The following is a 23,818-nucleotide window of genomic DNA, read 5'->3' as shown; positions in this document are numbered from 1 at the left end:
TAGCAGAGACTTGTAGATGAGCCAGTGGGGTTGGGGTTGGCAACAAATATGTAGCAAGGACCAGCCAACGAGAGCATACAGGTCGCAATGTTGGGTAGTATATGGGGCTTTGGTGACAAAACTGATGCACTGTGATAGACGGCATCCAATTTGCTGAGTAGAGTGTTGGAGGCTATTTTGTAAATGACATCGCCGAAGTCAAGGCTCATCAGGATAGTCAGTTTTACGAGGGTATGTTTGGCAGCATGAGTGAAAGGAGGCTTGCGAAATGGGAAGCCAATTCTAGATGTAATTTTGAATTGTAGATGCTTAATATGAGTCTGGAAGGAGAGTTTACAGTCTAGCCAGACACCTAGGTATTTATAGTTGTCCACATATTCTAAGTCAGAACCATCCAGAGTAGTGATGCTAGGCAGGCGGGTGCGGGTAGCAATCGGTTGAAGAGCATGCATTTAGTTTTACTAGCGTTTAAGAGCAGTTGGAGGCCAAGGAAGGAGGCTCTTTGCGAGGCATTGGAATACCTCCCTGGCATTTGTGGTTGAATCTGTGTTTGAAATTCACTGCTTGACATTACAGATAATTGTATGTGCTGGGTACAGAGATAGGTAGTCATTAAAAAAAATCACGTTAACCCTTTAAGGTCGATGTCCGTGCCACTGCGGAAATCAAATTAGCATAATAAAAAATACCTATAAAAATCTGTCATTTTAACCCTCTAGAGTTGATTGACGCACCGGTGCATCAATCTAAGTTACATAACAAAAAAATCCCCACCAAAATATGTCAGTTTAAGCTAGAGATATCTGTTTTTTTCCATTCACCAGTGTCGCATTTACACATCTACGGTGAAAGGTGGCAAAGCTAGAGCTGTGTTTTTTAACACCATGAGACATCCTGAAAATGTATTTTATCATGGAAATGTATGTAGCGTCAGTATGGTCTGACCTACAAGATGGTGTTCTCTGTTTTTCTCTACGACCCCCAGAAGAGAGAAGTAAAATCTGGGAAAAGGGAGAGCCAGAGCAATAGAGCATGAGACAGAGAAATTAATGAATAGATATTGGTGAGAGTTACCCGTCTCTCCCACCCCCCCAAAAAGTCAACCTCAGAGCCCATCCTTCCTTGCCATTGGATGAGAAGATTGTGACATCACCAGCCCCAAACACTTCCTCTTCCTGTGTCCCCCTCAGCCAATCATAGAGCCCCTACCCAAGTAGATACATTCCTTCCACCTGTCCTAATTATGCCTGATTCCGTATAGTTTTTTAAATAAATTCTGTTTTCCATTTTTTCCCTTTTCCGTTCACAAAAACCAAATTGAATGTTCTAAATCCACAACAATGTTTACACCACAACAGGAAAAATTAAACATTTAAAGTTTTGTGTGTAGTCACCCTTTAATGCGAACCAGGAAGAGACCGTTGTTTGGTTAGTGGTGTTTCTGTAGACTCATGTGATTGCAGAGTTTGCAAAACAAATGGCCACTAGATTAATTTTAATTATCATAATATCAGGTAGGCATAGGCTACATTGTAGTTAACATTTTAATTGAAAAGGTTTTTGGGAAAGCCTTTCCATCTCTACCAGAAAATTGTTACGTGCACACCGCACACATACACACAGACGTGCATTCCTGTGCCGTTTCAGAAAGTTTCTGGAAAATACAAATCACTGATGCATTTCGTGGCGAACTTGACAATGTCACAACGACTTGCGGGCAGTGGGTTCAGAACAACAACAAAAACTGTTTACAAAAAATTGTATACCCCCACCCAAAAGGGCACTTGGTGAGTGGGAGGGCAAAGGGGCATGTGTTCTGCACAGGTATAACCCTATCTGTGCACATGCCTGGTCCTGTGTTGTCAGTAGGCACTCTGAGTCCCTGTCAAGAATTCAAAACAGGTGGTTAAGTGGTGAGAACTTAACTCCTGTTTTCAACTCCATACAGGGCAACAGTAGCCTACTGCCATTAGCCTGTGTGGCAAGAGAGAGAGAGGCTTCTTTATGTTGAGTGGAGGGTAGGGGGGATGGGGGGATGACACTGACCTGCCTGTTCCTCTCATCCATGATCCTGGTGATCTGTATCTTCTTCCGGCCCATCTCTGCGTCCTGTTTGGTCTCTCTGACACCTCAAGAATATCAGAAAAACAACAGAGCTTGTCTTCTTTCCTTCACTCCTAGCACATTGTACAACACTCTACTCGGTTTTACTCTGTCCTTCTTGTGACCACACGACAATCTGCAGGAGAGAAAGAGAGAGAGAGAGATAGAAAGAAAGAGGAAAGAACAACATATTTGTTTTATTTAACCAGGCAAGTCAGTACAGAACAAATTCTTATTTTTACAATGACGGCCTACCCCAGGCAACGCCTATGGGACTCCTGATCACGGCCGGTTATGATACAGGCCAGGATCGAACCAGGGTCTTTAGTGACCCCTGTAGCACTCATATGCAGTGCCTTAGACCGCACCACTCGGAAGCTAACATAACACTGAGTGATCTCTTCTCAGGCACATCAAAGCAGCCAAGGAGTCTGTATTCCATTCCCTGACACATACAGAGAGGATCTGAGAATGACCGGAGAACATGATGTCTCCTTATCTCCCCACATGCACTTACACAGCAGCTGGAGCCACTGGCAGAACACTTCAGACTTTAAGGGGAGACTGCTTAGAAAATGCTAAACGCAATTGATATGTCCTTAGTGTTGAATAGGCCTGATTCAGAACCAATGAAAAGACTTTCAAAAGCATTTTAAACTTAATTGTGAAATTATGTTTTCCATTTGAAGTGAGAAATTACTGCATTGAGCTGTTATTGAAGTGCACCTTGCCATTTATGACTCCCAACCAAGTACATTTCTACTGGGTTTATCTTTCTTCGATCTTAAAGCCTAACAACCAGTAACAGGACGACAGAATCACAGAGCTTTAACTAATATACTTCTGCTTCACTCTTCCTTATCTGACCCAGGCTGCTCCCAGCTTTGCTCTTAAGATTATTAAGAGTGCACCTAGTCTCAGGTTGACATCCTCAGGTTTAAATCCTCTGAGGTGGATGAGGTAGTTCCCACGTGAGGTGCTCTGTAACCTGCCAACCTGGCGACTGGTTCAGACCTTATGAACTCTGCTCTATAGCTGCTCCTCCGATCTAAGGGAAATACAGTGCCTTCGGAAATTCTTCAGACCCCTTGACTTTTTCCACATTTCTGCAGCATTGAAGGTCCCCAAGAACACAGTGGCCTCCATCATTCTTAAATGGACATTTTTTTGGAACCACCAAGACTCTTCCTAGAGCTGGCTGCCCTGCCAAATTGAGCTATTGGAGGAAAGGGCCTTGGTCAGGGAGGTGACCAAGAACCCGATGGTCACTCTGACAAAACTCTAGAGCTCCTCTGTAGAGATGGGAGAACTTTCCAGAACGACAACCATCTCTGCAGCATTCAATCAGGCCTTTATGCTAGAGTGGCCAGACGGAAGCCAAAAAGGCACATAAAGATTATCAGACCATGAGAAAAACCAAGATTGAACTCTTTACCACCAAAACTTCTCAGACCTGATGAAACCAAGATTGAACTCTTTAGCCTGAATGCCAAGAGTCACGTCTGGAGGAAACGTCTGGAGGAAACCTGGCACCATCCGTACGGTGAAGCATGGTTGTAGCAGCATCATGCTGTTGGGATGTTTTTCAGCGGCAGGGACTGGAAGACTAGTCAGGATCGAGGCAAAGATGAATGGAGCAAAGTACAGAGAGATCCTTGATGAAAACCTGCTCCAGAGCGCTCAGGACCTCAGACTGGGGCGAAGGTTCACCTTCCAACAGGACAATGACCCTAAGCACAGAGCCAAGACAGTCCAGGAGTGGCTTCGGGACAAGCCTCTGAATGTCCTTGAGTGGCCCAGCCAGAGCCTGGACTTGAACCCGATCAAACATCTCTGGAGAGACCTGAAAATAGCTGTGCAGCAACATTCTCCATCCAACCTGACAGAGCTTGAGAGAATTTTCAGAGAAGAATGGGAGAAACTCCCCAAATACAGGTGTGCCAAGCTTCTAGCGTCGTACCCAAGAAGAATCGCTGCCAAAGGTGCTTCAACAAAGTACTGAGTAAAGGGTCTGAATACTTTTGTAAATGTGATATTTCAGTTTTTTTATTTGTAATAAATTAGCAACAATGTTTTTAAAAAACAACAACAGTTTTTGCTTTGTCATTATGGGCTAATGTGAGTAGATTGAGGGGGAAGAAACTATTTAATACATTTTGGAATAAGACTATAACCTAACAAAATGTGGAAAATTTGAAGGGGTCTGAATACTTTCCGAAGGCACTGTATATACCTCTCGCTGGAGGAGCATTCATCACTGACACACAAAAAAAATGCATATACAACTACATTTCACCATAGAGCAGAACCTCTGAATAAAGTTAACGTTAGAGTATTCAGCCCACGTCCAGAGATACAGTCAGCATTACAGACTACTGTGTGGTTACACTTGAGAGCTGACTAACATCATGGGACCAGAAATGGCCAGTTCCAGTGGCATACAGTAATTTGGGGGTTTGTGACACTGGCATTATAGTGTCTGGCTGTCTGAATCTAACCTCCACTGTTAGGCAAACTCAACATGAGTTCACCGAGCCAACAACCCACGCATGGCTGTCCACAGTAAGGAAACTAACCACGTAAAAACCCATTAAGAATTTCCCTAAACCACATCACAACACACCAGTGAGAACGAGTGTACTTTTTCATTCACCGTTTCCAAATACTCATAATGACACTTTTTCTACTGGTGTGTCTATATGAGTGTTTGTCTGTCTGTCTCTTACTTTGAAAGTAAGTTATCTTGCTTGTCTTGACACTGTATTGTACAATTGTACAGTAGGCCTGAATCTATTACCAGTAAAACACACACATTCCACCATGTCTCTAAACTGTGAGAGGATATGTCATAGCAGTGCAGGACAGTGCAGGTTCTTGTGGTGTAATGCCTTGTGTCATGACATTTCTGTTACATAAATATGAGATGACAAGCTGAGGCCCCTCAGACACCAGGTGTGCTACACTCCGCTTGGTACAGCCACTCTGAATAAATATATTTCCTTATTCTATCTGTAAACCTAGATTGACTTGCATCATTTTACTTGAATGAGAGTAATAATTAACACAGTACAAGTTGTTTGCCATTACAAAAATGCAGACCAATTTTATCCTAATAAAAGGTGTTGTGAATCCCAATGTAAAATCAACACATAATAACTGGTGAATGTTAAGGCATACTTTACATTTTAGGCAAGTCGCTTAAGGACAGATTCTTATTTACAATGTCTTGGTCAAAAGCAGAACAACATATTTTTACCTTTACAGCTCAGGGATTCGATCCAGCAACCTTTCGGTTACTGGCCCAACGCTCTAACCACTTGGCTATCTGCTGCCCCAAAAGAGAAACCAGATGGGAGACAGACAATCAACACCTTTACTGTTTTCATTTACTGTTTTAAACCTTTTCACATAACTGCCTACACAATCAAATTCAAAGTCAAAATTAAGTTAAACTTAATCCATAACTAAACTAAAAGAAATGCTTTTGGGTTGGTTAACTGCTTGATGGATGTGAAGTGAACAGGTGTAAGAGTTAGGTAGGTAGAGAGCAGAATTATAGTCTTGACTGTGAGACCTATCTTAATCTTGTTGGGTGACAGAGCAGAGCAGGGCAGGGCCGAGACAGCAGAGGGGATTAAAGTAGTGTAGTGGAGATATGTGGCCTATCAATTAATAGAGCTGATGGAACAGGTCGGAATGTTTGGCTTAACATGTTGAAAAACTATACTTTTTTCACATTTTAGGCACAGCAATGCAATGTACACACAGCAGTAGGCCTATGAGTGAATGTTCCAAAAATGCAATTTGCAGCAAACCACTGTTCTAAAATGTGCACCGCACATGCAAGTGGTTTCATGGACAGAGATGGAAATATGTATTAGAAAGAGGGGGGACTTAGAGATGCAACTATCATGGGTTGCCAATTTGATTAGGATAATGCCTTTGGCTGCTAGACAATGAAAGGAAGTTTAAAGAAAAACTAAATGAACAGGACAACACATATGTGTAAGTCTTTATAAAAAATAATTGCCTCCATGTTTCTACGGTGGGATTTTGTCTATATGCTACTTTGAAGCAAGGTAAGACATGCCTCCTAATGAGGTAAAACATTCAGGTTTCAGACAATTAAGGAACAAGAAAGATATAGATATATATAGATATATATATATATATATATATAGATATAGCCATGGTAATGATAGGCCTAACTGTCTTCTGGTAGATGGAAAGACTCCCAAAAACATTCTCAGTTAAATGTTAAATAATAATGATATTTTGAGCTAAATCAAACAATACTAATCAAACAATAGTACTATGTGCCTGCACACTGGAATAAAATGGTAACTACCCTCAAGTGTGGTTTAAGCATTGTTATGGACTTAGAACATACATACATAATTTGATGTTTTTCTGTAAAACAAAGAAAGTGTGACTAAGAATGAAAACCTGAAAAATGTGGTAAATTATGACTGAGTTTATCTGTTTCAATAGTAGGCCTACTACAGAATGAGCCTACTGCACAGAACAGCTTGGGTTGGCCTGACTGTCTTCAGTTTATCTGTTTCAATAGTAGGCCTACTACAGAATGAGCCTACTGCACAGAACAGCTTGGGTTGGCCTGACTGTCTTCAGTTTATCTGTTTCAATAGTAGGCCTACTACAGAATGAGCCTACTGCACAGAACAGCTTGGGTTGGCCTGACTGTCTTCAGTTTATCTGTTTCAATAGTAGGTCTACTACAGAATGAGCCTACTGCACAGAACAGCTTGGGTTGGCCTGACTGTCTTCAGTTTACCTGTTTCAATAGTAGGCCTACTACAGAATGAGCCTACTGCACAGAACAGCTTGGGTTGGCCTGACTGTCTACAGTTTATCTGTTTCAATAGTAGGCCTACTGCACAGAACAGCTTGGGTTGACCTGACTGTCTTCAGGTTATCTGTTTCAATAGTAGGCCTACTACAGAATGAGCCTACTGCACAGAACAGCTTGGGTTGACCTGACTGGGAAAGATATGGGATTCATCATTTTAGGTCATTCAGAGTGTATGTCACTGTTTCTCATATAATCTTTCACACATGGTGCCTTTCCTTTGCCAGGGGTGCCATTTGGAAATAATTTGGCAAAATTAGAGTATATCCACTTCTCCAGGCACCACTACACCAATGGCTAGCGCTAGTTGGCTGTACATGCACCTAAACTTCTGTATTTTTCAACCTAAATCTTGTTCTCCATCCTCTTTTTAAATAATGAGCCAACATGTTTTCAGCACTTTAATTTCGATCACTGATCCAAACTCAATTTCTCATGTTCTCGTTTGTCTCTCTGCAGAAGACATACTGTGTAGTGTGAAATATGTTTGGAGCATCAAATCGGAAGTAAAATCGCAGTCTCGAATCGCAATATACATAGAATTGTAAGAATCGCAATACATATCAACTTGGCACCTAAGTATCGTGATAATATCATATCATGAGGTCCCTGGCAATTCCCAGCCCTACTATCTACAGTTGAAGTCGGAAGTTTAAATACACTTGGGTTGGAGTCATTAAAACTCGTTTTTCAACCACTCCACAAATTTCTTGTTAACAAACTATAGTTTTGGCAAGTCGGTTAGGACATATACTTTGTGCATGACACAAGTCATTTTTCCAACAATTGTTTACAGACAGATTATTTCACTTATAAATCACTGCATCACAATTCCAGTAAGTCAGAAGTTTACATACACAGTTGACTGCGCCTTTAATCAGCTTGGAAAATTCCAAAAGATTATTTCATGGCTTTAGAAGCTTCTGATAGGCTAATTTACATAATTTGAGTCAATTGGAGGCGCACCTGTGGATGTATTTCAAGGCCTACCTTCAAACTCAGGTACTCTTTGCTTGACATCCTGGGAAAATCAAAAGAAATCAGCCAAGACCCCATAAAAAATTGTTGACCTCTACAAGTCTGGTTCATCCTTGGGAGCAATTTCCAAATGCCTGGAAGTACCACGTTCATCTGTACAAACAATAGAACGTAAGTATAAACATCATGGAACCACACAGCCGTCATACCACTCAGGAAGGAGACACGTTCTGTCTCCTAGAGATGAACGTACTTTCATGTTAAAAGTGCAAATCATTCCCAGAACAACAGCAAAGGACCTTGTGAAGATACTGGAGGAAAGAGGTACAAAAGTATCTATATCCACAGTTAAATTTGTCCTATATCGACATAATCTGAAAGGCAAGGAAGAAGCCACTGCTCCAATATCGCCATAAAAAGCCAGCCTACGTTTTGCAACTGCACATGGGGACAAAGATCATACTTTTTGGAGAAATGTCCTCTGGTCTGATGACACAAAAATGGAACTGTTTGGCAATTAAGACCATTGTTATGTTTGGAGGAAAAAGGGGAAGGCTTGCAAGCCGAAGAACACCATCCCAAGTGTGAAGCACGGGGGTGGCTGCATCATGTTGTGGGGGTGCTTTGCTGCAGGAGGGACTGGTGCACTTCACAAAATAGATGGTGTCACGAGGGAGGAAAATGTTTTGAAGCAACATCTCAAGACATCAGTCAGGAAGTTAAAGTTGAGTCGCAAATGGGTCTTCCAAATGGACAATGACCCCAAATATACTTCCAAAGTTGTGGCAAAATGGCATAAGGACAACAAAGTCAAGGTATTGGAGTGACCATCACAAAGCCCTGACCTCAATCATATAGATAATGTGGGGCAGAACTGAAAAAGCATGTGCAAGCAAGGAGGTCTACAAACCTGTTACACCAGCTCTGTCTAGAGGAATGGGTCAAAATTCACCCAACTTATTGTGGGAAGCTTGTGGAAGGCTACCCGAAACGTTTGACCCAAGTAAAACAATTAAAAGGCAATGCTACCAAATACTAATTGAGTGTATGTAAACTTCTAACCCACTAGGAATGTGATGAAAGAAATTAAAGCTGAAATAAATTATTCTCTCTACTATTATTCTGACATTTCACATTCTTAAAATAAAGTGGTGATCCTAACTCACCTACGACAGGGAATGTTTACTAGGATTAATGTCAGGAATTGTGAAAAACTGAGTTTAAATTTAGTTGTCTAAGGTGTATGTAAACTTCCCGACTTCCACTGTAACTTTTTAACTTTTTAACTACAGTTATTGGTGTAAACATGGGCGAGAGAGTTTCTTAACAACATCTTTTTTTTCACCAGTCTCAGGATTATTCTTTTCAAATTAAAATCACATTGAGTGATGTTTTATTTATTTTGTTTTTTATTTCACCTTTATTTAACCAGGTAGGCTAAGTTCTCATTTGCAACTGCGACCTGGCCAAGATAAAGCAAAGCAGTTCGACACATACAACAACACAGAGTTACACATCGAATAAACAAACATACAATCAATAATACAGAAGAAAAATCTATATACAGCATGTGCAAATGAGGTAGGATAAGAGAGGTAAGGAAAAATAGGCTATGGTGGCAAATTAAATACAACATACCAATTAAAACACTGGAATGGTAGGATGTGCAGAAGATGAATGTGCAAGTTGAGATACTGGGGTGCAAAAGAGCAAGATAAATAAATAAATAAATACAGTATGGGGATGAGGTTGATTGGATGAGCTATTTACAGATGATCTATGTACAGGTGCAGTGATCTGTGAGCTGCTCTGACAGCTGGTGCTTAAAGCTAGTGAGGGGTGTAAGAGTCTCCAGCTTCAGAGATTTTTGCAGTTCGATCCAGTCATTGGCAGCAGAGAGCTGGAAGGATAGGCGGCCAAAGGAAAATTGGCTTTCGGGGTGACCTGTGCTGTTGGAGCGCGTGCTACGGGTGGGTGCGGCTATGGTGACCAGTGAGCTGAGATAAGGCCTGGAGCCAGTGGGTTTGGCGATGAGTATGAAGCGAGGGTCAGCCAACACCTGGAGGGTAGTATATGGGGCTTTGGTGACAAAATGGATGGCACTGTGATAGACTCCATCCAATTTGTTGAGTAGAGTGTTGGAGGCTATTTTGTAAATGTCATCGCCGAAGTCGAGGATCAGTAGGATGGTCAGTTTTACGAGGGTATGTTTGGCAGCATGAGTGAAGGATTCTTTGTTGCGAAATAGGAAGTCGATTCTAGATTTAATTTTGGATTTGAGAGGTTTAATGTGAATCTGGAAGGAGAGCTTTCAGTATAACCAGTCACCTAGGTATTTGTAGTTATCCACATATACTAAGTCAGAACCGTAGTGATGCTGGACGGGCGGGCAGGTGCGGGTAGTGATTGGTTGAAGAGTATGCATTTAGTTTTACTTGCCACAGAAGGTGAGTTGTATGGCATTGAAGCTCATCTGGAGGTTAGGTAACACAGTGTCTAATGAAGGGCCAGAGGTATAAGCCAAGGCTAGCTTTTTCAAGCAGAAATTTGCTTCCTGCAACACTAACTCAAAAAAGTTCTGAGACACTGTAAAGTCCATGGGGGAGGTTTGGGCGAGTTTCTGTGGGGAGTGCAGGCCTGTTGACCGGGGTAGGGGAAGCCAGGTGGAAAGCATGGCCAGCCACAGAAAAATGCTTCTTGAAATTCTCACTTATTGTGGATTTATCGGTGGTGACAGTGTTTCCTTGCCTCAGTGCAGTGGGCAGCTGGGAGGAGGTGCTCTGATTCTCCATGGAATTTACAGTGTCCCAGAACTTTTTTGAGTTTGTACTACAGGATGCAAAACTCTGTTTGAAAAAGCTAGCGTTAGCTTACCTAACTGCCTGTGTATATTGGTTCCTAACTTCCCTGAAAAGTTGCATATCACGGGGGGCTATTCGATGCTAATGGAGAATGCCACAGGATGTTTTTGTGCTGGTCAAGGGCAGACAGGTCTGGAGTGAACCAAGGGCTATATCTATTCCTAGTTCTACATTTTTTGAATGCAGCATGCTTATTTAAGATGGTGAGGAAGGCACTTATAAAGAATAACCAGGCATACTCTACTGACGGGATGAGGTCAATGTCATTCCAGGATACCCCGGCATGTTCGATTAGAAAGGCCTGTTCGCTGAAGTGTTTTAGGGAGCGTTTGACAGTGATGAGGGGTGGTCGTTTGACCGCAGACCCATTACGGATGCCGGCAATGAGGCAGTTATTGCTGATTGTGTATTTGGAGGGCGAGTTAGTTAGGATGATATCTATAAGGGTGCCCGTATTTACAGATTTGGGGTTGTACCTGGTAGGTTCATTGATAATTTGTGTGAGATTGAGGGCATCAAGCTTAGATTGTAGGATGGCCGGGGTGTTAAGCATGCCCCCGTTTAGGTCCACCTAGCAGCACGAGCTCAGAAGATTTATGGGGGGGGCAATCAATTCACATATGGTGTCCAGGGCACAGCTAGGGGCAGAGGGTGGTCTTTAGCAAGCGGCACCGGTGAGAGACTTGTTTCTGGAAAGGTGAATTGTTAGAAGTAGAAGCTCGAATTGTTTTGGTACAGACCTGGATAGTAAGACAGAACTCTGCAGGCTATCTCTGCAGTAGATTGCAACACCGCCCCCTTTGGCAGTTCTAGCTTGGCGGAAAATGTTATAGTTAGGGATGGAAATTTCAGTGTTTTTGGTGGTTTTCCTAAGCCAGAATTCAGACACGGCTAACACGTCCGGGTTGGCAGAATGTGCTAAAGCAGTGAATAAAGCAATCTTAGGGAGTAGGCTTCTAATGTTAACATGCATGAATCCAAGGCTTTTACGATTACAGAGGTCAACAAATGAGAGCACCTGGGGAGTAGGAGTGTAGCTAGGCATTGCAGATCCTGGATTAACCTCTAGATCACCAGAGGAACAGACGAGAAGTAGGATAAGGGTAAAGCTAAAGGCTATAAGAACTGGCCGTCTAGCACGTTCGGAACAGAGAGTAAAAGGGAGCAGGTTACTGGGCACGATAGCATAGATTCAAGGCATAATGTACAGACAAAGGTATGGTAGGAAGAGAGTACATTGGAGGTAAACCTATGCAATGAGTAATGATTAGAGAGATATAGTCACGAGAGACTTTTAAACCAGGTGATGTCATCGCATATGTGGGAGGTGGTACAACATGGTTGGTTAAGGCATATTTAGCTGGGCTAGAGGCTCTACAGTGAAATAAGACAGTAATCACTAACCAGGATAGTAATGGACAAGGCATATTGATATTAGGGAAAGGCATGCGTAGCCAGGTAATTGTATGGGTAGTTGGCTAGTTGGTGCTTGCTCCAGGCTAGTTGTTGCTTGCTCTGGGACGGAAACATTTTCCAGGAGTAGTCAACCCGGCTTGCGGTTAGCTAGCTGCCATGATCCAGATGAAAAGGTTCAGAGTTTGCGGTAGCAATCCGAGGTTATGGAGAGAAAAATAGGTCCGGTATGCTCTGATTTCAAACGCGTTGTACGAACTGGTGAGAGATTTCTGAGCTAAAGGTTAGCTGATGACCACTAGCAGGGGTTAGCTGACTGATAGCTGATAGCTGGTAGCTAGTTAGCTAGCTAGCTTCAGTTGAGGTATTCCAGTTCGGAGGTAAATAGAAATACTTTAGAAAAAAACAGATCAACACCACATTGGGTGAGGCGGGTTGCAGGAGAGTATTTTGAAGTTGAGGTTTAGGAAAAATCTTAAAAAGAATGCGAAGAAAATATATAAAAATATACATACATGGAAAGAGACAAGACAGAGACATAGACGTCTGACTGCTACGCCATCTTGGAAATGTGACGAACCTCCCACTCTGTCTGCTGTATTCTTTCTCTTTGCTCTTGTTTTCCTTATTAGGATGCCGGTGGGCGGAGCCGAGAGGGTCGTCAGCGACATGGGACACCTCTTCCCCATTCATTGAGGAGACTCTCTCCATGCAGACGCACTGTTAGAATTTGGTTGTGGCATTTTTGTGTGTTTGCTTGCTTTGGCACCTTTCAACACCCTTCATTATCACATATATGCACGCAACCACTCACTTACACTACTGATTACTGACTATTGTTAATTGTATTTACGTTACATCAGTTAATTATATTTTTGTTATTCCAAATCTCCATGTTGTCTCCCTTTTTTTTACGGACCTCGAGCCGGTTCGTGACAAGTGGGGGCTCATCCGGAATTTTGAAGGTATTGTGTTTGGGAGAAAATGTGGAGTTCATGTGTTTGAATCTTTTGTTACAGATTTTTCTGGAGTTGTAATGTTTGGTAGGCCCAGTATTGGTTGTCTTTGTTTGGTAAACTTGCCACTGCGGTGGACAGTTGGTTGTGTGCTGTGTTGGAGAGAGTACATTGGTTAGTTTCCAGGCCCCTGCTAAGGTTGGAGACTCTTGCTCTACTCGCTGTTGGGACATTGGTCTGAGGAGGTGAGTACAATCGGCTGTGTACCTCAGTGGGAGATTTGGGTAGGGTAGTGACAAATCAAATCAAATTTTATTTGTCACATACACATGGTTAGCAGATGTTAATGCGAGTGTAGCGAAATGCTTGTGCTTCTAGTTCCGACAATGCAGTGATAACAAACAAGTAATCTAACTAACAATTCCAAAACTACTGTCTTATACACAGTGTAAGGGGATAAGGAATATGTACATAAGGATACATGAATGAGTGATGGTACAGAGCAGCATACAGTAGATGGTATCGAGTACAGTATATACATATGAGATGAGTGTGTAGACAAAGTAAACAAAGTGGCATAGTTAAAGTGGCTAGTGATACATGTATTACATAAGGATGCAGTCGATGATGTAGAGTACAGTATATACATATGCATATGAGATGAATAATGTAGGGTAAGTAACATTATATAAGGTAGCATTGTTTAAAGTGGCTAGTGATATATTTACATCATTTCCCATCAATTCCCATTATTAAAGTGGCACTTGCTACCCGGCGCTAAAACCTTTCTTTTTCCCTTGTTAGGTTTAGTGACGTTTTCACTTTGGAATACGTTGGGCATGGTTATTTTGTTATTTTTGTGTGGTGTATGGACTGAGCAGTTGTCTCGGGTGCACATCTGTGGCTTGGGGGAATCTGCCAGCATGATGAGTGTTTTTTGTTTTTTTTTCCCTTGCCATCGGGCTACAGTGCGTAATTACCCACCGCAAATCCGTACGAAGACTATGGTTGAGTTATTGTTGATTTTGAGGAAGCTCCATATATATCTTTAACTTCTGTGGTGCCCAGTGTGATTGTCATTTCTCTTGTTGTGGTCTGGTGCGCTCAGCATAGGGGAAGAGAGAGAATTTCTTTATTGTATTTACTTGTGACTATGGTGTCTAATATAGATGAGTTAATTCGCTTTCCATCAGAGGAACTGTTAGAATTATGTACTGAAGATCAGCTGTTGAAGATTGCTGAACACTACAAGATTGAAATTAGTGCTAAAAGTAAAAAATTCTGTTAGGTTGATATTGAAAGCCAATCTGATGGAAAGTGTTATTCTTGAAGTTACCACTGGGGCATCCTCTGCAGAGGATTCGCCGTCTCCCCGTTTCATGATCATGTAAAGTATGAAAAGAAATTGGCATTTAAACAGGATTTGGAGTGTGCAAAAATCAAGTTGCTACCAGAGCGGCTACAGTTGGTTAGGGAAGGAAAGCTCTCAGGGGAGAGTTTTCTCTGGGAAGATTTCTTCTTTCCTCTTAACCTCTTGAAGCTAGGGGGCACAATTTTTATGTTTGGAAAAATAAGGTTCCCAAAGTAAACGGCCTATTTCTCAGGACCAGATGCTAGAATATGCATATAATTGACAGATTAGGATAGAAAACACTCTAAAGTTTCCAAAACTGTAAACCTGATTCCTTTTTCTGTGGCTTCCCTAAGGTGTCAACAGTCTTTAGACATAGTTTCAGGCTTTTATTTTGAAAAATGAGCGAAGGATCACATTGCGTAAGTGGAGAGGTGGGGGCTCTCAGAGTGAGTTTGTGTGCAATTGAGTAAAGCCGCCATTGTTACTCGTGCTGTTATGAAAGAAGCTACACACTCGGTTGATATATTATCAAATATATATTTTAAAAACTACCTGAGAAATGATTATAAAAAACGTTTATCATGTTTCTGTGGACTTTATGAAGACTATTTGGAATTTCCTTCTGCGTTGTCATGACCGCTCTTTCCTGTGGATTTCTGAACATAACGCGACAAACAAACGTCGGTATTTTGGGTAGAAAAATAATCTTTATGGAACAAAAGGAACATTTGCTGTGTAACTGGGAGTCTCATGAGTGAAAACATCCGAAGATCATCAAAGGTAAACGGTTCATTTGATTGCTTTTCTGATTTTTGTGACCAAGCTTCCTGATGCTAAGTGTACATAATGCTATGCTAAGATATCGATAAACTTACACAAACGCTTGGATTGCTTTCGTTGTAAAGCATAATTTCTAAATCTGAGACACCCTTCATTATCACATTTATGCACGCAACCACTCACTTACACCACTGACAAACAGTAAAAAAAAAAAAAAATTGTCATACACGTGGTACAGTATATGATATACCACGGCTTTCAGCCAATCAGCATTCAGTCCTCGAACCACCCAGTTTATAATTGAAAATAATGCCATTGATTAGATGCTTTAAAATTGGCTATTTCTGTTGAACCATATGGTCTATCTACTAGAAACTCATTGACAAAATGATTTTATATATGAATACTTTTTCTATTCAAGTATAAATTACCAAAGTTATAATAGATTGCCTTGGATTTTCTGTTAATTACCAAAATTACTGAAGATTCCAGTAAATTTGGTAAATTACCGGTAGCTTTGCAATCCTAACTGCAGTTAAATAAAACTAGCAAATCAGGTCTGAAAACTAACTGAAACTAAAAAAGAATTTCAAATAAAAATAGAAAAACTAGGATAAATAAAAAAGAACAAATATAAAAACATAAAACTATAATAACCTTGCACTCCAGGCCAATACAACAATTTGATCCATAAGGTGAGGTAAACTGAACTCTCCCTTTAAAGCATTACTCAATGCTAATGATGCTTGATAGGATGATTCTGTCCATTTAACCTTGCTTAAGAATGTAAACATATACATCTCACCATGTACTCTTTAGAAGACCTCGATAATGTACACCTGGACCACTTTGTCTTTAAACCGGTCCAGCAATTCTGAAAGGTTGCTTACCAAACATTTGCACCACAGAGATCAATGTACACTGAATATGTCTCGACGGAGACCACATCAGGCTGACATCAAAATGAATACGATCTACATGTCCCACAGAATGTCCAGATGAAACCAAGCCTCACTCACGACTACCATCTGAGTGTAGTGAAGCTGTTAAAATAGTGGAACGATATTGTACATTGTTTAGTTTAAAAAGCCCCTGTAGATCCTTGGTATTCATCTAAGTTGGAGGGATGTTTGACCACTTTTGTTGTGTGTTACTGTTTGTGTGAGACACAGGCCCAAAGAGGCAAGCCCAGTAGCAGCCAATCTCCATCTCTCTGTCCCCTCCTCCCTCCCGTGAGACAGGCCTCTGGAACACGGGGAGGGTTGGTGACGGGGTCGGCCCTTTCACACTCAATAAAACATAGTCCACTACCACTGTAATTACTGAATACAGCACATCCGCCTCCCTCACTCTTTCGCTCTCAGTCAGTAAGTCTGAATAAGCTCTGCACGTATGCCTAGTATTACTTAACCTTAATATACATCTCGCAATGCTGGCAAACACAAAATATGACATCCTACATGGTTTATTTCTTAAAAAAGGATGAGAACAGGAGCTATTATTGACCCTGTTGTTGACCATGTTATTATGCTGTTATCAACTACAACACAATAGTCTAAAACTACATCCAGAGCATGATGTGGTTACAATGATCTATATAAACTTAAAGCCAAGAAAAACATCTAATACTTTGAATGTTCAGCTCTTCCTTGCTTAAGACTCTATACTTTCAAACATGTACTGTGCTGTCTGTCTAACTGAGTGTTTAATATGAGGAAAGCCGAAAGCCTTCCCTATTTCCCTTATTCCTCTGACTGTGATGGACATCAGTCAAAGTCCTGAGCATAGCCATGACAGTTGTGCTTCCTGTGTGTGATGACCTCATTTGACTATCCTACCACAGGGCCAGGCCACAGCGTGAGCCGACAAGACTCAACCTCCTGCCTCTCTACTTCCTGTTTTTCAGGACCCCTCTAAATGCCCACTGCAGGGGAGGTAGGGAAAAAAAATGGAGGGAGAGAAAAAAGGGAAGGAGTGTGCCTTGGGGACACCCTTCCTCTCTGATCCCTCTGCTTGTTACCTTCCTGACTGTAAGTCTGAGACTAAACAACAACACTACTCCATCTCCTGTTGATTCTCTCCGTGTGTTTATTATATTTACAGTACATGGCCATTAGACAGGCTGGACAGGCACATGCTGCCACACCAAGCACACAACCACTTGATATTATTTTAGACGTCAGTACTTTCCTTGTTTTGGCCAATACGGATAATGATTTGAAACATAACCTGAGTTACATAATGATGAGTTATGCAAGTTCATACATAACAAGAAAACAGCCATGTAAAACAGTATAAATATTAAATTCAACTCCAAAACTTGAAAGTGTAAGGAAATGGCTCAGTTCCAGTTTGTAAGGCCTTAAGCGGAGTGGGACATAGAGCAAAGAAAACCCTCACAGTTCTGCTGCTTAATTTCAATGAGACCCTGACATAAGTGCATTAAGAAATGAACACCCCAACTCTTTGTTCTTCCTGTCATCAGGCTGTGCTGTACCTGTAAATGGGGCTGTTGGCCTGGGGGCGAGTGGAGGCGAGCCAGCCTCTCTCTCCTGCTCCTACACTTCCCTTTGTGATTGCACGCTTATCTCCCACTCCAGCAGAGCAGGGAGACGGAGGATTGTGATCCCAGAAGAAGCACCACTAGTGTTAATGTCTCCTGATGCTAATCTGACACAAGGCTGATCCTTCACAAACCACTTTCTCCATTCCTCTCTCCTTCTTTTTCCTTCTCCCTCATCTATCTCCCTTTCTCCCACATATCTCACCCTCTCTATCTCCCTCGTATCTCTCTCTTTCGCTCTCTCACTCTGTACATTCCCTCACCTCTGTTTCCAAGGCAACTAATGAGATATTAATAAGATCTACCAAAGGGCTGTGTGAACAAAAATTAGTGGGAAATAGGCTTTGAGAAAAAGAGGGAGAGCTGCTTCCCTTGTGAGTTAAATAAAATGCTTTAAATATGTGCTCGTATTGGACTTTCTACAGCCTGTAAACTTTATTTGTAAAACATTTATTGGGGTGACATTATCTTCCTAGAAAATGACTTGAAAAACAGTACCGAGAAGCTAAAACAATAACTATATGAGGGACATGACTGTTATAAAGAAATGTCATTTCCACAAAACATAAACCTATGGAGTGAAATGAAATATGTAGATATTTTCTACATGGTCATTAAGTTTAAAATGAATTGCTTGGCTTAAGATTTAGATTTTTTAAAAGCATGAATGCTATACTCTGAAGAGGTTTGCAATATACTGTTATTTCAACTGTGAAGAAAACAACATTTGACTTGCAAATCTCACCAAATGATAACTCCTAGGAACCATTGTGTGAACAATGAGTTTAAACCCACACCCTTTGAAATAGCTGTGATACGTTGAACCACTAAAAGCTATGTGAGAAAACACATAATGTTACATTGAGTAATGGCTTTATGTCTCTGACGGAATGAAGGGTGAATGTGTTTTTTTTAGATGACCTCGAGATACCAACAGACAATAGAAAGTATTTTCCTTTGTTTATTTCAATGAATAGTTATACTCAAGTAGGGCTTGTTATGATGTTAGTAGATCCAGCCCTGACATACTGTACATTGGTAATTCAAGTCAGAGTTCAACAAGGGTTGAACAGTGACTCACAAACATTCCAGAGCATGTTCTGCATAGCTTGCATAGTAAACAATAATGGTTTATTGAGCTTATGGCTACTGGGGCATGGCAATGCTTCTCCACTTTTATAACTATTTTAGCATGCATTTTAGACCTACCTTGATCAAGTTGATAAAAAAAGAAATCCATTGACATGTATGGGTGTGTGACTTGTAGGCGACAATGATGCAAAGGTTAGCGTTTTTCATCATGAATCTTGCTCTGAGTATTTGTGTTGAGGAGTCAAACCAAAGCAGGCCAGGCTGCGAGTGGTTAATCTCTCCAAATGATGACTCTTACCTCAATCCAACTCTCCACTGACCCAGCTGCAATCGCTCATTGGAACAACGCAAGTTCAAACCATGATCCATCCTGCTAGCACCCAACTCTGGCTGGGAAGATGGAGCTACAGACAGCGGCACGCAGAGACAAAGATACCTATCACCTCCACAATGACATCATCAGGAAAACCCCACTGGATCAACTGAATATTCTCTTGGGGAAATTAGCTTTAGACCCCCACATCATACATCAATAACCTGGGAGACAAATGCAAAAAACGTAGCTCTTTAGGAGAGAGCACAACAGAACATACACCCTTGCCAATCACTACAGGTATCCTATTGTTACCTTTTAATGTATTCCTCTATTGCATGCTGAAATCAGCTGAATTGAGCAGGTTTCAAAGGTATGGTAAGGTTTGGATAATAGGCTACATCTTCAGAAATATAAAGGACATCAGATGCTGACAGTGAAACGGAGCGCTAGCAGACAGACACCCTCACTCTCAGTCACACAGTAATGTCAGGGGATGAGAGGACTATGCAAGGTGACTTTGACAAAATGCCTTGGGGTCCATGAGAGAATTCCATTGAAGTGACTTTAATATGGCATTTGTTTCTCATTTATCACCATATTGAGTCCGACAAACCTGTATGATGGAACCAGCAGGAAGAACAAAACCAATACACATTTTCCTCTGGCTTGAAGGCATAGTGAGAAGAATCTGAGGCCAGTAAGACACAGTAATCACTGCCAACATGTATGTACACTCTAGCAGACAGAGCCAGTTACACTGTACTGTTCAGGTAACTTCTACTGACAGTGCAGTGAAGTTCAGACTTTGTAACTTCACAATGTAAACAGATGTTGTTTTGCTGGAGTTTGTGTGTGTGAGTATGTGAGTGCACATGTGTTTCTGTGTGAACTTAAATGGAGAGGAAACAGGGATAAAACCTTGAGATGGATTTGAGGAAGAGTTCTCCCCCCTGCCAGCCCCGGTACGCTGGTTGTGTGCAGTAGTCGCAGCGTTGTAACATAATTACTGCTGGGACAATTCTATTCCCAATGATCCATTTGTGTCAATCAAGTTTTCGAGCCTAGCGAATGAACGGATTCTCAGTTTCTCAAGGATAAAGAGATGACCCTCTCCTAACTGGTATATCCATTTCATGTGCAGAGGCCGCTCTCCTTCAAAAGGTTTGTCTCGTTATGCTAATTGTTGTACAAGTTTAAGCATGTAGAAACGGATGCAACCTTGGATTATTCTTGATGAAAAGGATCTGGTTTTGGCAATTGAGAAATGCATGATGTACATTAATGCTATCCTAAATTATACTGGCATTGGCAATTTTCCATCAATAGTCAACAAACCACAGGCTAAACCCAAACAATATGCAAGTATATTCACTTGAATATGTTGCTGTTCTTAGATGAAGCCCCAAATGTAATATTGTTCCATCATCCTTAATACCTTGTTATGTAATAGTCAGTAATCACTTCTAATCAACCACAATGTTATATTCTACTGCAAAAAATGTACTGACTAAAGTGTCTAACTACTTACATCAAATTAACTACTCACATAAGATTTTAGGGCTCCCGAGTGGCACAGCGGTCTAAGGCACTGCATCTCGTAGAGTTTCAGTGCGAGAGGCATCACTACAGACCCTGGTTCAATCCTGGGGTGTATCACAACTGGTTGTGATTGGGAGTCCCAAAGGGTGTGGCTGGGGTAGGCCGTCATTGTAAAATAAGAATTTGTTCTCAACTGACTTGCCTAGTTAAATTTAAAAAATAAACAGTAACAGCCACTTAATGTCTCGGAGCCAAAACCTCTCTCCAAAAACATTTTATCACCAACATCTCTTATGACAGTACGCCAATTTTACCAGTGGATTTCCTGGCAGGAGTTAGTGTCAGAATCTGACATTCTCTCTGTATGAGCACTTCAAGTGTCACAACGCACCAAATTCTCCTTTTCTAAATCATTCGGATGGAGTCACAGATGACACAGGTCTAAAAGAAATTCACAGACTACACATTCCTCCGTTTTTCTGTACAGTTCTGTAGATTTTCTTCATCAATCATAACTTCAACTTTTCAGGGATATCAGGAAAAGCCCATTTTCAGAGTCTTCTGTAAACATGCATGCACCCACACCCAAAATGTACACATTCTAAATCCTAACCTGTTGTCTGTGTGATGTGCTGGTATGTGTCCATTTGCATGGTTGTCCATCATCACAGGGACTTCTCACCAGGGAGAGATAATCCCACCAACGCAGAGGGGTGCGACAGCCCCCTACCCCCCAGGCCCCCTACAAGCTGTGCTAAGTGGCATGGCAGCCTTTTGATGTTCCATAGAACACAACACTGAAATGGTAAACAGCACAGATGAATCAAGATCTTCCTCCTGGGGGAATACGCTGTGTAAGGATGTTAGGGACGTCATGCATTAATGTGTATCGGCAGCACTACAGTTCCTCACTCTCATCCCCTCTCTAAATTCACTGAATATCCAGATGAGACTTTCCGATTCAGTTTAGATATTTCATTCTCCTTCAAATATGTTGTTTGATCAACAGCGGGCAGATTTAACTACACAAACAAATTAAACTGCTCTGAGTTTACCATATTGTGTTGTACACATCCTGTCTAGTTTCTGTTGGCTGTTAGTGTGTTTCTTCCTGTCCAACAGAGCACTGGTGCTTCTTTTAATGGGAGTTTAAAAATGGCTTGGAATAAATATTAGATTTTCTCTTCCCATTTTTCTTGTGCTCTCCATCCCTCTGTTGCTCAGTGTTCCATTACATAAAATGTTTATGCAACCCAAGCAGCATGGACGGTTATGACTCACAATAACTGTGAAAGGTTCAACATTGATTAGATAAAAAAATAAAAATATGACTCCACACAAACCTAGGCCTACATGGATGATTGTGGAAATGACTAAATGTAACACTAATCTGTAACACTAATCCCTTGAGGTAAAACTACAACAGTTGGAAGATTTTCTAATGCTAAACAACATAATTGTAATTGGTTTAATAGACTGATTTCAACATACAGCCAATAAATCCATATCACTTTGGCAAGGTGAAACCATTTGTTTCCATTATAACAAATCAGTTTTATGTCTGCTGGTTTCAATTGGTTGTTTAGTGTTTTTGGCATGATAAAACCTCTTCCGTTTATTGTAAATGGGTCCTTGTTAAAACCGACAGGGAGAAGAGGAAAGATGTACAGTAGAGATAACATTAAACACAATCACATCATGTAGGCACCAGGGAGAACGTTCATGGGATGCAAGGTAATTTTACTTCAATACCAAGTCAAAGCTGAGTAACAATTTTCACTTTGAAATAAAAATGTGCTCTTATATAAACAGTGTCTGCCTGGTGCATGACTGGTGTTTATGCAATCAGATTTGAATGGGGGCATATCCTTGGAAAAGCTACGTTCTGACAGGACACAAAGGACACAAAATGAGTCATATTAAAGTATTTTCTCTATACTTGTTGTTTGTTGCTCAGAAGACTGAATCTGAACAAAACATGAAAACTTTCCTCCAACTAATCCGTCTCAAGATCAAGGATAAAAGTATTGTAAATTATGCAAGAATGTATTGTTTAAGCAAAGGGCTCGACATCAAATAAACAATATTATGAATATTTCCAGGCATTCCAGGAAGAATTGACTTAGTTTGCATAATGATTCAGTACCTCCATAACATACCGGTGCTGGGGAACAACAGGAATTGTGTATGGGTGGAGAAAGTAGAGCTGATACAATCCATCTTTAACAAAATGTACATGTTTTGTAGATGCACAACTCAGCCTTTTGGAATTCCCTAAATGTCTTCTGACTCTACCAAATCAAACCCATTCCTTTTAAAGTCAATAGGACAGACACATTGTGATCACCACTTTGATAGGTCATCAAACAGTTTGATAGGTCATCAAACAAACATACCCTCACATCCATACATAACTACACACACACACATAAGCATGCACGCACACACAACACAACACACAGTGAGATAAACCCACTGGCCCTGCTGCCTGCCTCTCCAGGAATCTTTTCAGCCTAACTGTTCTGTGATAGCCTGTGGCCCAGTTGCTGGTGACGGATGCCTCTCCCCCATACATGGTCTGAACACTGTTGGCAGCTGGGTCAGTGACAGGAGGGCCGAGGGGAGGGAGGGGACTAGGAACAAGCTGGGGAGCATTGAGTGTGACACTGGCCGAGTACAGTCAGAGAACAGCTGATAGACCAGTGGGTTTTGTCTACCATTTCACCTGGATCAGCAGCTCACGGAAGCCACACAGTTTGCTCCCAGGCAGAGAGAGACTGGACTGGTAGAGAGAAGGAGAAGAGGAGGGAGGGAGGGCACAGACAACTGGCAGCCTCAACATACTCTCAAACAGAGGCTTCAGAGAGCTGGGCTCTGGAGATGGAGAGTAGGGTACAACTACTGCAGCCTGGACAGGGATTAAATATATTTTGGGGGGATGAAGAAAGACAGAGTGCCCTAATATAAATCACCATATCAAAACATTTCACTTT

The 23,818-nt window shown here is 41.4% G+C and overlaps 1 protein-coding gene across 9 annotated transcripts in view; it reads right to left on the bottom strand.

The window, feature by feature from the left end:
- LOC124000809 (myocyte-specific enhancer factor 2A-like) overlaps nucleotides 1-23,818 on the bottom strand; it is a 120,325-nt gene that overhangs the window by 83,183 nt on the left and 13,324 nt on the right. For all 9 annotated transcript variants that reach the window (XM_046307443.1, XM_046307502.1, XM_046307436.1 and 6 more), the window contains one exon: nucleotides 2,047-2,239. In XM_046307443.1, the coding sequence (XP_046163399.1) occupies nucleotides 2,047-2,100 (54 nt within the window). In that variant the 5' untranslated portion in view covers nucleotides 2,101-2,239. The remainder of the gene's footprint in view (nucleotides 1-2,046; nucleotides 2,240-23,818) is intronic.

This window comes from Oncorhynchus gorbuscha, linkage group LG02, assembly GCF_021184085.1.
Source record: "Oncorhynchus gorbuscha isolate QuinsamMale2020 ecotype Even-year linkage group LG02, OgorEven_v1.0, whole genome shotgun sequence".
Taxonomy (NCBI): domain Eukaryota; kingdom Metazoa; phylum Chordata; class Actinopteri; order Salmoniformes; family Salmonidae; genus Oncorhynchus; species Oncorhynchus gorbuscha.
This window is presented reverse-complemented; position numbering and strand designations above follow the sequence as displayed.